This window comes from Lipophrys pholis (assembly GCF_963383615.2).
Source record: "Lipophrys pholis genome assembly, chromosome: 4".
Classification (NCBI taxonomy): domain Eukaryota; kingdom Metazoa; phylum Chordata; class Actinopteri; order Blenniiformes; family Blenniidae; genus Lipophrys; species Lipophrys pholis.
Genome location: NC_137637.1, coordinates 13,120,330 through 13,134,580, shown reverse-complemented (window position 1 = coordinate 13,134,580; position 14,251 = coordinate 13,120,330). Strand labels below are relative to the sequence as shown.

The window sequence follows — 14,251 nt, the reverse complement described above, 5'->3', positions numbered from 1 at the left end:
CTTTATTGGCTCCTTTTTGACGAGACTTGCTCTGTAAATTGTTGATTAAGGAGAGTTCACTACTTGTGATGAATAACTTCTCCTCAATCTGTCCACCCTTCCCTTCCCTTCCCTTCCCTCCCTCTGTCACCGTGTCTCTGTGAACGTTTGTGCCTCTCATCCCTCCTCCTTCCGCTTTGCTGTCCCCCCCCCCTCTCCTTTATCTGGCACTCACTTTTCGCCTCTGGTTCACCTCCTCTCCTTTTCCACCTCTCACCTGTCACTCTGCCTCCCACTGCTCTCCCTCCTCGTCCTCCTCTTCCTCTCCGCAGGTCGGCGACGAAATCCTGGAGATCAACGGCGAGAGCACCAAGGGCATGAAGCACGCGCGGGCCATCGAGCTGATCAAGAACGGAGGGCGACGCGCCCACCTGGTGCTCAAGAGGGGTGACGGCTCAGTGCCTGAATATGGTGGGTCAATCTACGAAAACATTCCCTTCTCCCCCATCTTCACACCCTGAGCCAGGGGGGTGGCGCCCGGCGGACGGTGGTGGGTCGAAGGGGCGAACCGAACTGATCCGCCCTCCCAGGAGCCTTCACCCGTCCCTGGAACGTGCAGCCAGGGCGGGGGAGGGGGAAGCGGCGGGAGGGGGTTGTCTTGCTCGGCTTTGGGGTCTCTCTCTGTGGTGGAGGTCACTCCTGGGCTTTTGGGATTCGGGGTCAGGGAGGAGGTGGCACATCCACCGCCCCCGCCCCACCCCCCACCTCCCCCCTCCTGCTGTCACCTGCTCTCAGCTTCCATGTCATCCCGCTGTCACTTTTCACCTTCTGGCCACTGAGCAAAAGCACTCTGCTGGGACTTGACAGAAAGGTGGTGGGTCGGATTTCAGTGAGGAGGGGGGGGAAGAAAAAAAAAATGTTTACAAGGTTTGAACGAGCTGAGTAGTGAGAGTTTAAAAAAAATAAAATAAAAAAAATCAATATTTCTTGTGGCGAAGAAGTAAAACCGACGGCTCCTCATTAAACGGCGAGTTCGCATTAAGAGGAGGGGAAAGCTTGATCCCTCACATCCCACCTGCGATCAAACAGGACCTCCCACGGCTTCGGTTTAGGATGTGACACAAGCATATTTATGATATTTATTGAAGGTGAATGTAAGCTACTGAACTCTAAAGGGTTTTAAGTGAGAACTGTATCGAGAGAGGGGCGGGGGGGCGAAGAAGACAGTCTGAAGCTGTTTCTTTTTTTTTTTTTTTTTGCTATTTGGAGGAGGAAAATCTCACAATACTGTGCTTGAAATTATTCACTCATCCATGGATTTCTTTTTCTTTGTTTTCTTTGCACCCACTGTTTAATGTCATTGAAAAGCTGTGAAGATAGGAACTCCACCCATTTCCCCCATCTCAAAAAGAAAAACGAGTCGTTCTAATTATAGATGCGTTTTGTACAGTGATAAAAAAAAAGAATAGAGGCATTTTTACAAGTATTTTTGTTCAGTGTACAGATCCATGAAACAAAGCCACATATTAATGGATAAAAAAAAGTCTATTGCTGCATGAACTTGTCTAAAGTGTAAATTGGACCCCCCCCACCACCCCCCCCCCCTCCTTCTATTGTCTATTCTCCATAATATTTATGGAACTCTTTTTTTTCTTTTTTAATTTGCAATTGTATCGACCAGTTTTGTTGACAGTCACGAGTCATTATCAATGTTTTCTTTGACTTTTCGTTGCGTTCTGTTTCTTTTTCGGTGGAGATTCGTTTGTCTTGAAGAGTTCATCTTTGTTCTTTGCGCTCAGAATGTGCTGTGGTAAAACCTGCACCGATATGACATCATGTGAACTTGTACATTATTTCAGATCATTGTTTGTACTTTTTCTTTTCTTTTTTTAGTTGGCGCCGCCTTCGACAGTCTCGCCAGTGTGTTTTTTTCTTTGCTTCTTGTCGGCGATGTAAAACTGCTTCATTCGCTGTTGTGGGTGTGCCGGTCTCACTTATCTTTAATTTTTGTGGGAGGGGGAATTTTCTTTTTTCTGCTGCTTCTATGTTCATATGTCTAGGTGTGCGTGTTTGAGTGAGTGTGTGTATGTGTGTGCGTGTGTGTGTGTGTGCACGCTTGTTCCCAGGATTTTATTTTAATTTTTTCCCTGTAACTGATGATTTCCACTGAACGGGTGATTTCTTTGGGGGGGGGTGGGTGAATTTTCCTGGACTGTCTTTTATTCGATCAAATAAACACGTTTTTTTCATTTAAATCAACAATAATTCTCCTTTTTCTTCCTTCAAGTTGCTTTCCAAGCAATCTAAACTACTGTGCTCTTCTCTTTTTTTTTTTTCTTTTTTTTTTCTTTTTTCTTTTTCCTGTTTTTGTGTATCTTCTCTTCTTGCGCTGGGCTCTTGTCTTCCTTCAGGGATGGTCGCTCCCCATCTCACTGCATGTATGAGAAATGACAAGATGGGGGAGGCCTCTGTCCTCCAAAATCAGACCACGGTTTGTAGTTGTCCTCCACTGTCGTCTGGCTCGTTGTCTCTATCTGTCCCACTCTTCTCTCTCTCTCTCTCTCTCTCTCTCTCTCTCTCCATTCTGATTTGTGTGGTGTGGCCTCAACTCACCCATGCCCGTGCTCCGCTCCGCTCCGCTCCATGCATACAAATCCATTCCCACGTTGTAAGTGTCGCCGCTGCCGAAGCCGTCGTCCAAGATACCTCATTGCATATATGTCTGTTGTTAGCTGCATTGACGTTCTTCAAATCGGCCGAGGAAGGAAGTGCTGCCATGTCACATTTTTTTTGCCAAGAATTCATAGAACGCGGGTGCCGAACTTAAGTTTAGTTCAAGAGCCACGTCCAGCTCTGTTGGATCTCAGTGGGGCTGGACCAGTTAAATGAAAGTCTTTTAAAAAATAAAAAAATGCAGAAAACTCCTAAGTATTCCCAGAAGTCCTGGAAGAGTTCATAACAAAATGTTTTATGAATAGCCAGATAACTCTTGAGGAAACATGGTGCTAAAACCAGTTGCAGCATAAATCTCAGGATCTCTGCATGTTGTCAGAAATCCAAACTCAGTGAGGCTTTAAGTCGTTTTAAAGAAGCGCACTGACCAATCACTGACCAATCTTTCTGCCTCTTTAGTTCCTTATCTCTGCTGCATGATGTCCTTTATTCATATTTAAACAGTGCAATCACCACTGGACAGATGAGGACAAGCCATGTCTGTTAAATAGCAGTTAATGTTTTCTTATTATTTTACACTCTGTGCAAGGTCATCCTGTGGGCCAGTTTTAGTCCGCGGGCCACTTATTTGACCTCACTTTATGATGACAGATTGCCTCAGTGAGTTGCACGTTTGCTTCAAAGAGGACCTATTGTGTTATTATTAGGGTTAGTTTTTTTGTTTTGTTTTTGAACTCCAAAAAGATTATACAGGTTTTTAAGACTTTTTTTTTTTTTTCAGATTGGCCACTTTAACAGCATCACTGTCTCAAATAACTGAGTGATCTTTTTAAAATCAATACAAGAATAATCTCTTCTTACGGCTTACCAAAAGCCCAATTCCACCGACCGCAGTTTTAGAAAGCCGCTCTGTCAACAGCACTGAGCCTGCTGCCGTTTAGCTTTGTAATTTGGCGCCTGCCTCATTGCATGCCTTTAGCAGTTTCCCGAGCTGAGAAAATAAACATATAGTTGATTTGATTATTAAATATTGTATTTCTGTGATAGATAAAATTTGAGACATGCATGTGAAATAACTGATAACTTTGGTTTCTGCCTAGTGAGATTTAAATCATCAACATGTAGCAGTCAATAATGTAAGAATGGCCAATAACATTGTGGCCCATTTTAAATGTAACAAAGGCAATAATGTTATTTGCCGATCGTGTATTAGAATAGTAAAAAGAATGAATATGAAGACCATCCATGGTCATCCACTGTACGAACTTTTGATAATTAACTTATTTTAAAGACATGCAGTCCTATTTATGTCATAGTCCAATATTAGCTGCAGTTATTACATTTTTCCAAGATTATTTTATGCTGCTATTGGCACGTGTTGCATTATTGTTCCTCCACAAAAAAGTGTCACGCAACTTTCAGTCAGTTTGACCAACCTCGCCAACTGTAACACGTTCAGAGCAGTTAACAGTTTCTGGATCCCATTTTGAGCGTTTATTGTACTTTAAAGATTGACAAAGTGTCCAAGGCATCATGGCAGCGCATGAAAGAGCATGGCTAATCAGCACAATCAAGCAGCATCATAAATATGCAACACGATGGCACAGACGGTAACCAACCTCCCGTCCGACCGCCCGGCCAGCCAGGTCCCACTGTGCTTCAAAGACGACCCCAGGTAGACCAGGGAACAGGTTTGTTGTGCCTAACTCGTCTATTCAAACAATGGCTGTGTCACTGCCTTTTTTTTTTTGTGAGTGTGTGTGTGTGTGTGTGTGAGCTACATCAGCTTTTGCTATGCCATCGTTTGGCAGCATTAACATCAGAATGGCTTCCATTGGAAATGTTCTCAGCTTCTTGTCTGAGTGACTCAGCATGGTTAACGTGAGCAAAGATGGACGTTTCTTCTTTAATTCCAGTCTGGATGTATGTTTGACCGCCCTGCCCTGGTTTGTATGTCACGCTTTGTTACAGACGGCGGCACCAGTGACATCATCACAGCCAACTCAGCCCCAGGGTTACAAAACGCTGAGGAAGTGAGCCTCCTGCCCCTAACCAACGCGCCATCAGAGTCCAGTTTCCCACCAGAACCCCGACAACAATCCCGGAGCAAGGAGCCAAGCCGCCCCACCCACGACACTGGCAGGCACCACCATTCCAAACACCGCCACCACTCCCCCTCCAAGAAAACCAGCACAGGAAAATACAAGTCGAAAACATCCAAGGGGAGGCTGGTCAGGAAGAAGGATAAAACTGGAAGTGATGGCCACCGCAACAATTCCAGCGGGCACCACCGGAGTCGCCACCGTTCGCCTGATAAGAAAACCAGCCGGTCGCACAGTGCAGAGAACACCCTGGACAGCCGGCACAAGGGGCACCACCGCGGCCGCTCCCCAGACAGGCGCCACGGTCACCACTCCTCCTCCAACCACCGCCACCGCTCACCCTACCGCTCCCCTTACCGCCACCGCTCACCCCATCGCTCACCCAACCGCCACAGGTCGCCCCACCGTTCCCACCACCACTCCCCCAGACGCCGCACCCACTCCTCCGACCCCTACCGCCGCTACCGCTCCCCAGAGCGACCGAGCTACAGCAATGAAAAGCCCAATGGAGTTGAGGCCGTATTGAAGGAGCCAGACATGTCTCCTGAACTCAGCCTCCCTCTTGAGGACACCATCCTGCGTGAGCCCCCGGCCCTGGACCGCCTCAACCGGGACGTGACGCTTCCGTCGCTGCGCAGGGATGATCGCCTGTTTGGGGAGGACAGCCTGCTGATGAAAGCCTCCACCTTGGATAGGACCTACAAGGGAGACCGCCTCCTGAGGGACGTGGCGTCCGGTGGCCAGAGAGACCTCTTCAGAGACACCACCCTTCCCAGAGTGCGCACCCCCGACTCGGATTCAGCCTTCCAGAAGTACAGTTCCCTGCTGAGAGGGCGTTCGCCCGAGAGGAACACCCCCGAGCCTCTGACCCGAGCCCGCAGCCTGGGACGAGACATCTCCCCAGTCAGGAGCTTCAGGAGGGACGACTCCGAGGACGAAGAGGATGATGACAACTTCATCGCGGAGAAAGTGAGAGAGTACTACAGCGCAGCGAAGACCAACAACCGCTTCTCGTCGCAGCCCACGCTCCCCACGCTCCCCGAGCCCAAGGCCTACAAGGGGAATCCCAAAGACCTGAGCATCTGATTGGACAGTCATCCGCCAATCACTCACAAGACACCTCAAGTACTCACTCTCATCAACACGTGGTTCCACGAAACACACACTCACTTATGTACACACACACACACACACACACACACACACACACACACACACACACACACACACACACACACACACATAAACAAGGTTGAGTTACTAACAAGACAGTGATTCCAAAATGACTTTTGAAAGCAGTTTCTTTTCTTTCTTTTTTTTAATTGTATGGTTTTTTTTTCTCATTTTTGTTGAAGCATTCTGCATTTACAGTAACTCGAGACTTTTCCAGAAAATGGTAAAACCATAAAAAAACAATGATGTGCCTAACAACAGTTCCATGAAAAAGCGAGATTGTCTTTTCTTTGGTTTCCTTTTTTTTTTGGTTTGTGATTTGATATGTGCCGGGCGTTTTGTGCCCCCACTGTCAGATTATGAAATGTACGTACTTTTTCCACGAGGATCCCATGGAAGAACCGCACGCCCGGACCGCCGCAACCGGTGCTCATGATGCTGTGCATGTCTTTACCGGTTTCAATGTCTCTCTCTCTCTCTCTCTCTCTCTCTCTCTCTCTCTTTCTCTCTCTCTCTCTCTCTCGCTCTGCTATCTTTCTCTCTCTCTTTGCTCTCTCTCTTCCCAGTGCCACTGTTTTTTAGACATTTGACCAGACTATAGCACAAGCCTGCATTTGTTTGTATATTTTTGACAGTTTGCAGTATGTGTACATTCAGAGGTGATCATTTTAATGAATGATGGGAAAATTAAAAGTTAACCTATGATGATGATGAAGTTAAAATAAAATAATATATTCAACAAAAGAAAAAAAAAAAGCTGTGTGCATTTGTAATTTTTGGATCTCGTTGGGATAAGACGTGTGTACACCACAACGGGCACAGAGCTGTCTTCCTCTTTGCCAACAAAAAGAGTGAGGAGGACAGCGCCTAAAAGTGTCTTTGAAGGGTGCAGCAGAGAGCTTCCATCCGTTTGACAACATCAAAGCTTGAATAGGACAGTCTGAAAAATGTTCGCTCACTCCTCCTCGATGCTTTGATTTGTGCCTTTTCTGTGGCCTGTCTCATGTCGCCCTCTTCTTCCTCCTCCTCCTGCATTCACTCTATTTGAGTGATTTTGAGAGATTTTTATTTTATTTTTCATTTGATAAGAGAGCGAACAGCAGGGAAGCTGTGTCCCTATTTCAGGACGGTGATAGCAGTAGGTGGGTGATGGTGGGACGACGCTGGGGAGATCAGAGCGAAATAACAGAGAACAAAGTGGTCACTCTCGTGGTGCAGGAAAGTGAAATAACGCTGATTGAGCATTATGCAAGAGGAAAAAGTGGCCGCCTCATCTCTTCCAACTTATTCGACCACATTTTGCAATATTCATCCGTAAACATGCCAACGCCCGTTTAGCTCGCGCTCACCGTCACTGCATCCACATCTAAAGCAACAAAGATTTTCCTATTTCACAAAGTTGCTGCAGCACATGTCAAGGTACTTAATGCCACATGTTCATTAATGTGCATTCAAGATTACCCCGTGGACACAATCTGCACAGCTCATAAGAGGAAATGGGAAGCGGAGATAAAGCATGATGATCAAACAGTAACTTATCAGAGCGGTTTCTGGCCCAGTTTCTCTGCGATTCAAGAGGGCCTCGATTCATTCGGCTCCTTTTGATGCAACGATCTGAAACGTTCTTTTTTCTGACTTGCGTCCGCTCACAGCAGAAACATTGCAACTTATTTATAAAGCTGAGTGCAAAATATAAAATTTGTACAGAAGGTGTTTCAGCTTAAAAAAACATTTCCCATATAGCAAACAAAAGGGAAGATCGGGAGCAGTGGTTACTTGTTGGGCAATATACTTGGAAATATGACCTATGCATTACTTTGCTGTGACGCTTGCATAGCTGAGCGCTCAGCTCTTGCGGATCGGCCCGATGACTGATTCATTAGGTTCAGTTGGAGTTACATCAGTCAGGGGGAAGTGAAATGCTGGTGTACACACTTTGTTATTAATGAAGTCCTGTAGATTTATAGCTAAGCGCTTTACTGCTTTGTCTTCCCAGGAAGGGGGGAACATATAGTCTAGAAAGAAACAGATCAATGAAAAAATTACTAGAACAAACAGATGGTTATTTATCAACTTTAGCTCATTTTCACAAAAAGCAGCCTAATAGTAGTATTAAAAGTTGCCTCACTGAGCACGACAGAGACAGACAGAGGCTTTGCAACAGCTTTTACCTGCAACAGAAGGAACAAACTCAGAGACTATTAGTAATTGGAACTGCATTCATTTCTTTATAGTGATCAGATACTCACACCTACTAAAAGTAGTAGCAACACAGAAACAAGACTTTGACTTAAAGGGGACAAGTCATGCAAAATTCACTTTCTAATGGTTTTCCAGCACTAATGTGTGTCCCCATACCTGGGAATGTCCCTCCAGAAGAGAAGAAAGTCTGTCGTCTCTTCCTCTAGCTTCTTTCATTTTTTCTAAAGTGTGTGCTCCAACGAGCTCCAAGTGAGAAAGCAAACCCTGTGTAGCATCGCTAGGGTTTTTTTAGTCAACCCCAATCCAGGTAGACCTTCCCTTTGACCCACCCACAACCAGGCAGCTCCACGTGCGCTCCGTCCCCCCCCCCCCCCCCCTCGCTGCTGCAGCAGGTAAACAAACATGGCAAAGATACGAGCAAAATGCACCGTTATTAATCGTATCAACGAGCAGAGGAGTCGATTTTTACTGCCTTCGTCTGAGCCTGTGAGGACCCAGTGAATTAATTTTATTTTTAATGGGATTAAAGTTTTATAAGTCGCTCTCAGCACTATATGAAGGAATGTTTTCAGAACACCGGCCAGAACAATGCTGGATTCGCTGCAAACATTTTAAAAATGTATATGCTTTTATGTTACTTTTTGAAACACCAGGCTGGTTAGTTTGTCACACCTGATGCCACGTTTTCTTTTGTTTCTTGTGAGGTGGTGTTCATGTCTGACTGCAGATCAAATGTAGGCTTTGCAGAGTCTGGGGTCTGTGTATGGGCTTGATAATTGTGAGGTGATCTTTTTATTTAATTCTATCATTCAATGGGGGCTCAGGATATTCTCCTGTCCGCTACTAATTATGATCGTTAGTAGAGGATTAAATGAAATTATCCGATCTCAGTGTGGCATGCGCATAGTTAAATAAGTGTATAGTCACTCATTTCTTTGTAAAGAAAATATTCAGTGCAGCTAATTAACATATTCAGACACAATACGTTTTACTAACCTTCTGAAACGTCCCGCTGCAGCAGCAGAGTCGAGACTTCTTCAGGAGCTTCTCCTGGGTCAGATTCTGGTTCATATTGGTTTGGTTGAAAGGCGTTTCTCTGTAACTTAGGGGCGGATAGAACATAAACAATAGCACATGGCTCAAGGAGAAGAAGCACATCCTCCTCTTCCCAAGGTGGGCATGTAGGGCGGAGCCAATCCGGCTCCCTGAAAGCCAGCAGATTCTGAATGTGGCTCGAATGATGGAGTATTCAACTGGCTGAAAATCAAGGACAAGCTGGATTTGGGGTAAAAAAAACTTTGAATGCAATGTTTTTGCACCAATAGGAACCATGTGAAAGTGTTGAAAAGTTGTGTGATAGGACTCCTTTAAAGCCATGTCTTGACTATTAACAATCCAAAACACAACATTGCTCAGTGCACCTGCAGAAGTTCCTTTCAGTTCCCAGTGGGAAGAAAACGGATGTGAAGCCTGAAACTGACCAGGGTGGATTTAAAAAATTCAGTTTCAAAAAAAATCTAGGATTGGATTGTACTGCCACTCTGGGCCATCTTAAGAGGGGAATCGCTGGAGAGCACCTAAAATCAGAGAAGGTTCAAGACCATGCTCAAACACATGTCTTCTTGTAACATACAAGAACTTTTGTTCTCGATGTTCAAGATATTCATAGACGTCACTACTTTTATTTGTCTGTCTTCTTTACCATTTTAACCTGTGCAAGGGTCCTGGAGCGCTGGAGCCAATCACTCTGGCTGACGGCAGGATTCACCCTGGACAAGTCATCAGTCCACCACTGGACAAACACACAGATACAGACATCCACACACACTCACATTCACACCAAGTAACATGAATGTTACCATGGGAGGAAACTCACTCACACACTGGGAGAACATGCAGACTCCATGTAGAAGGGCCCGGTTGGTGTTTGAACCAAAGAAGTTCTCTCTGTGAGACAAGAGCGTGAACCACTGCTCCACCATACGGTCCACTTTTATTAGTGATTGATTAGGCAATGGAGTAATTCTGGCTTGTAACGTCTTCCTTCCTTTCAATCTCTGGACATGTGTAACTGTCTGTCCATCTTCTTTACAGCGATTTTTAGCGGAGCGGGAGCCAAATTCACCAAACAATGTTTGAAGGAAGTGTACAGCCTGGACAGCTCCGTCCATTACAGGCCAGCAACAGAGAGACAGACAGTAACGTTGATGCTCTGGGGCCATTTAGGCCACGTTTACATGAAAACGTTTCAAGTGAAAACACATCATTTTCACAAGCTCCATAGCTGTTGACTGTCTGTGTCATGAAACCACACACACTTGCGCCCAAATAACAATATGCTATTAACATTAACAACGGCGAGTACACGGACATTCATATGGACAGACGATAAAGTTGGATTGTTATTATGGTGATTATCAACTATGAACCGACCAAGTCCCAGGAGAACGTGGACTGAGAGTCATGACACTCTGGAGGCAAACGTTGTTGTTATTGTCCATCTTCTCACATATGCGCAGAAGAACTATTTACTATGGCCGTGGTGCACATGTGCAGTGTTTTCACCGTCTACATGGAGACAGGACCTGACCGTTTTCAGAAAATTGCTGAGTTGGAGCATTTTCAAAAACTTCCTCCTTGGGAGTTGCATTTGCGAAAAGTTGCATTCTTGGAGGCTCTGTACACCGTTGTTGTGCAAACGGACACCCAAAAGACTACAAAAGTTTTGCATTCTTACTTGAAAACTGTTTTCACTTGCTCAGATGTTTGGACTGTGGGAGGAAACCCATCCACACTCAGGAGGAACATGCAAACTACACATATAGATCGATAAGTTCCAACCAAAGTCGCCACTCTGTGAAGACAGTAGCTTAAGATATTGGCAGGACTGTCCCTCGTCTCTTCATGTGTCCATCGCCAGTGATTGTATGTTGATTTAATTTAGCAGGTTGTTGTCACTCCCGTATGATCGGTGTCCTCTTCTTTGTTCGCTTCACAAAGAGACATGGAGGAGGTGTGTTATCCTGCAGACACGTCTACTTTCTTTCCCCTCTCTCTCACCGGAGGGGAAGCAGCTCCTAAATAATGGATGTAATCCACTTCCCAGCACTGAAGCGCTCTCCTCCCCTCTCTTTAAATCTCTCTCTCTCTCTCTCTCTCTCTCTCTCTCTCTCTCTCTCTCTCTCTCTCTCCCCCGTCTTTATCAGGACACACTCCACTCTTCATCAACTGCACGAGCCGAGCCCGGTGTTTTATTGCCTGTGCAACCCCCCAGAAATGATTAACAGCCTGCGTCCGGTGACAATTTATCATGTCGGCGCCGAGCGGGAGGAAGTGGCGGTTAATGAAATGTCCAATAACGCCGTGACCGGGGCCCGGTGCAGCCGCGGCCTGCCCGGGTCAAGCCCGCCACTCTCCTCATCAGCTCGGCTGCAGGTGCTCTCGCTCTGACCCCAGAGATGCTCTGCTGCCCCGTTGCCATGGAAACAGCGATGCAACAAGCTCTCTCCCACAGTTGGCTGGAGCAGATGGGAGCTGCGGATGCGTAAATATGAAGGCTGAGGGGAGGAAAAGAAAAACAAGAGCGCCCGGTTTATTTTTGGCTGTGCGCTCCGAAGAAGCTCTTCACTCAGGAGACGAAGAAAGTTGCCCAAAATCTTGCGAGGACTTTGCTCACAATGGGCTCGGGATTCATGTATAACAAGCCTGTTGTGGCTCCCTGGGCTGCTGTCATGTTATAGACGCGCGCTGTGCTGTCATGCAGCAGCTATCCTCTGTCCTAATATTGTATCTGTCTCATGCTCGGCTGCGCATGGAAATGGGCCTTCTAAGGGAGGAGAGGGATGCGCTGGAGGAGCGTGTTTTGGCTCCTCAAATGGCTTCGTCATGCAGTGTGTGTTTTTCTTATCGAAGGTCGCAATAACAGCACTCACAGGATTTGGACACGTGTACATGTAAGGCTTGAAGGCGGTGGTGGTGTGGGTGGGGGTGGGGGTTATTAAGTTAAAAAAAATGAAAAAAAAATGGCTGCAGCCTCCTCCAGTTGTCACACTAATCAATCAGCAGCTGTTGAAGGAGAAATCTGCACGCTCTCATAAGCTGTGAGGCAGTTTTAATTAAAAGCCGGATGCATTTGGTTTTTTTCGAGTACGTGGAGTTCTTCATCGGGATGACTGAAGCTCTGTGCTGATTCAGTTAAAGATGATTTATCCACGACACCATCACTGCACATTTATACCTCTGTTTGTGTGTACACATCCAGCCATGGATTCTGCGTTGAAAGAGCTTCTTTTTTTTTTTTTACAAACATGGGCTTATCAATCAGCTGGTTGAGGGATTTTCAAACTGTGGAAAATGAACTGGCAACTTAGGCCCATTTACACAACATTTCAAGTAAAAATGCATCGTTTTTGCGTTTTTCATGACAGAAAAGTTTTGGGTTTGCATGTAGGGATGGGAATTGATATGATTTTTCCGATTCCGATTCCATTTTCGATTCTGTTTAACGCTTCAATTCTTTATCGATTCTCTTATCGATTATTATTATTATTATTTTATTATTATTTTTATTTATTTTTTCTATCATTATTATTATTATTATTGTTATTATTTTTAAAAAGGAGAATTAACAGGTAGATTACTCAGGGTGGGAATTGATACGATTTTATCAATTCTTCTAACAATTCCTGAGTATTGTTTTGGAGGGGGAAAGTCGTTTTACAGTCTTCTGCACCAAAAGGAACAATTCAATTTTTTCGTAAGATGAAACTTGAATTATAATTTTTCCCTTAAAAAAGAACAGTCAAATGTGTATTTGCCTTCATTGGATGCCCCCTTGCATTTACACTTTTTCAAATTTTGCGCTGTTGACAAGTTAACCCTCTCAGGGAGGTCGGAGACTGGAGAGGAATGAGGAAGTGACGTAGGAGGAGGAACGCGTTCTCTCGGTCTGCAGGGAATGCTGTTTTCATATTGTGTTGGTGCTTTTTGTGAAGGGATTTTCAACACAGAATTATCTATTACATAGACATACAGTAGTAGTTCTCTACTAGCTTGTGTATGTCTACACAGTAGACATACTCTAGGAGAGCGCTTAATACTGTGATAACCTGGGACTCACACATATTTGAAGATCTACTAGCATATGTCTATGCTGTCGGCTCGTTGGAGCAGGCAATCACTACACGGGACAGATTGACGGCAGAGTTCATTTATTAAAAGTCCCTCATTAGTAGTAGAGAACACGGAGAGAAAACATGAAACCTCCACACAGAAAGGCTCCTGCCGGGATTTGCACCGAGACTTTTTTTTTTTTTTTTTAACTTGGACCTTGTGGCTGTGAGGCGAGAGGCTGTGGACTCTGTGGATTCAGGACGTGGTGAGTGGAACACGTATTACCTTGTATTATATTATTTTGTAGTTTATCGTCTCCCACTTTAGACCCTCTTCCTCTCCATGTTTTCTCCTGGTTGAAGGAGGTCGGCGTCGCACAGTGTGTGACGTAATGCAACGTAGCGCAACGCGATTTCACGTCGTGCTGGGAAATGAATCGTTAAGAAGAATCCAACTCATATAAGGTGTACGATTCCGATGGAATTGATCAATTGGAACCGGTTCTCAGTCAGAACCGGTTTTCGAGTCCCATCCCTATTTGCATGGCAACGTTTTGAAAATGATGTCAATTTCCACGGAAACTGCAGAAATGCTGAAAACGATGGAGTTAACGTGCCAAGTCACGAGTTGGCGCTGCTGATTGTTGTAATGAAACCACACGCATGCGCACAGAATGGTGAGAACACGAACATTTGGTGGAAATGTGCCTACAAAACACAATACTTTCTATATCGAGAATTAACATTAATGCATCGTGTGGTGTAGTGATTTGCAATTTCGCCCCATAGCAAAAAAGTCCCTGGTTCGAGTCCATCGTGTGTTTGGGCCCTTTCTGTTGTGGAGTTTGAATGTTCTCTCAGACCCTGTTCACACAACAACGTATTCAAGTAATCATTGTGTTTGGCTACTACACAACGATAAGTTTTCCAGACTCTGAAAACAGCTGCCAGAGTGCAACATGTCAAAAATCAGCCAGTGCACAGAGACGGCACAATTATTCTTAAATGCGT

The 14,251-nt window shown here is 45.2% G+C and overlaps 1 protein-coding gene across 1 annotated transcript in view; it reads left to right on the top strand.

Moving 5' to 3' along the window:
* The window catches only part of magi1b (membrane associated guanylate kinase, WW and PDZ domain containing 1b), a 166,948-nt gene extending 164,712 nt beyond the window's left edge, over positions 1-2,236 (top strand). Inside the window, 1 exon segment of the mRNA XM_080461088.1 lies at positions 312-2,236. Coding sequence (XP_080317214.1) covers positions 312-500 — 189 coding nt within the window. The 3' untranslated portion in view covers positions 501-2,236.
* Positions 2,237-14,251: the final 12,015 nt, after the last annotated feature.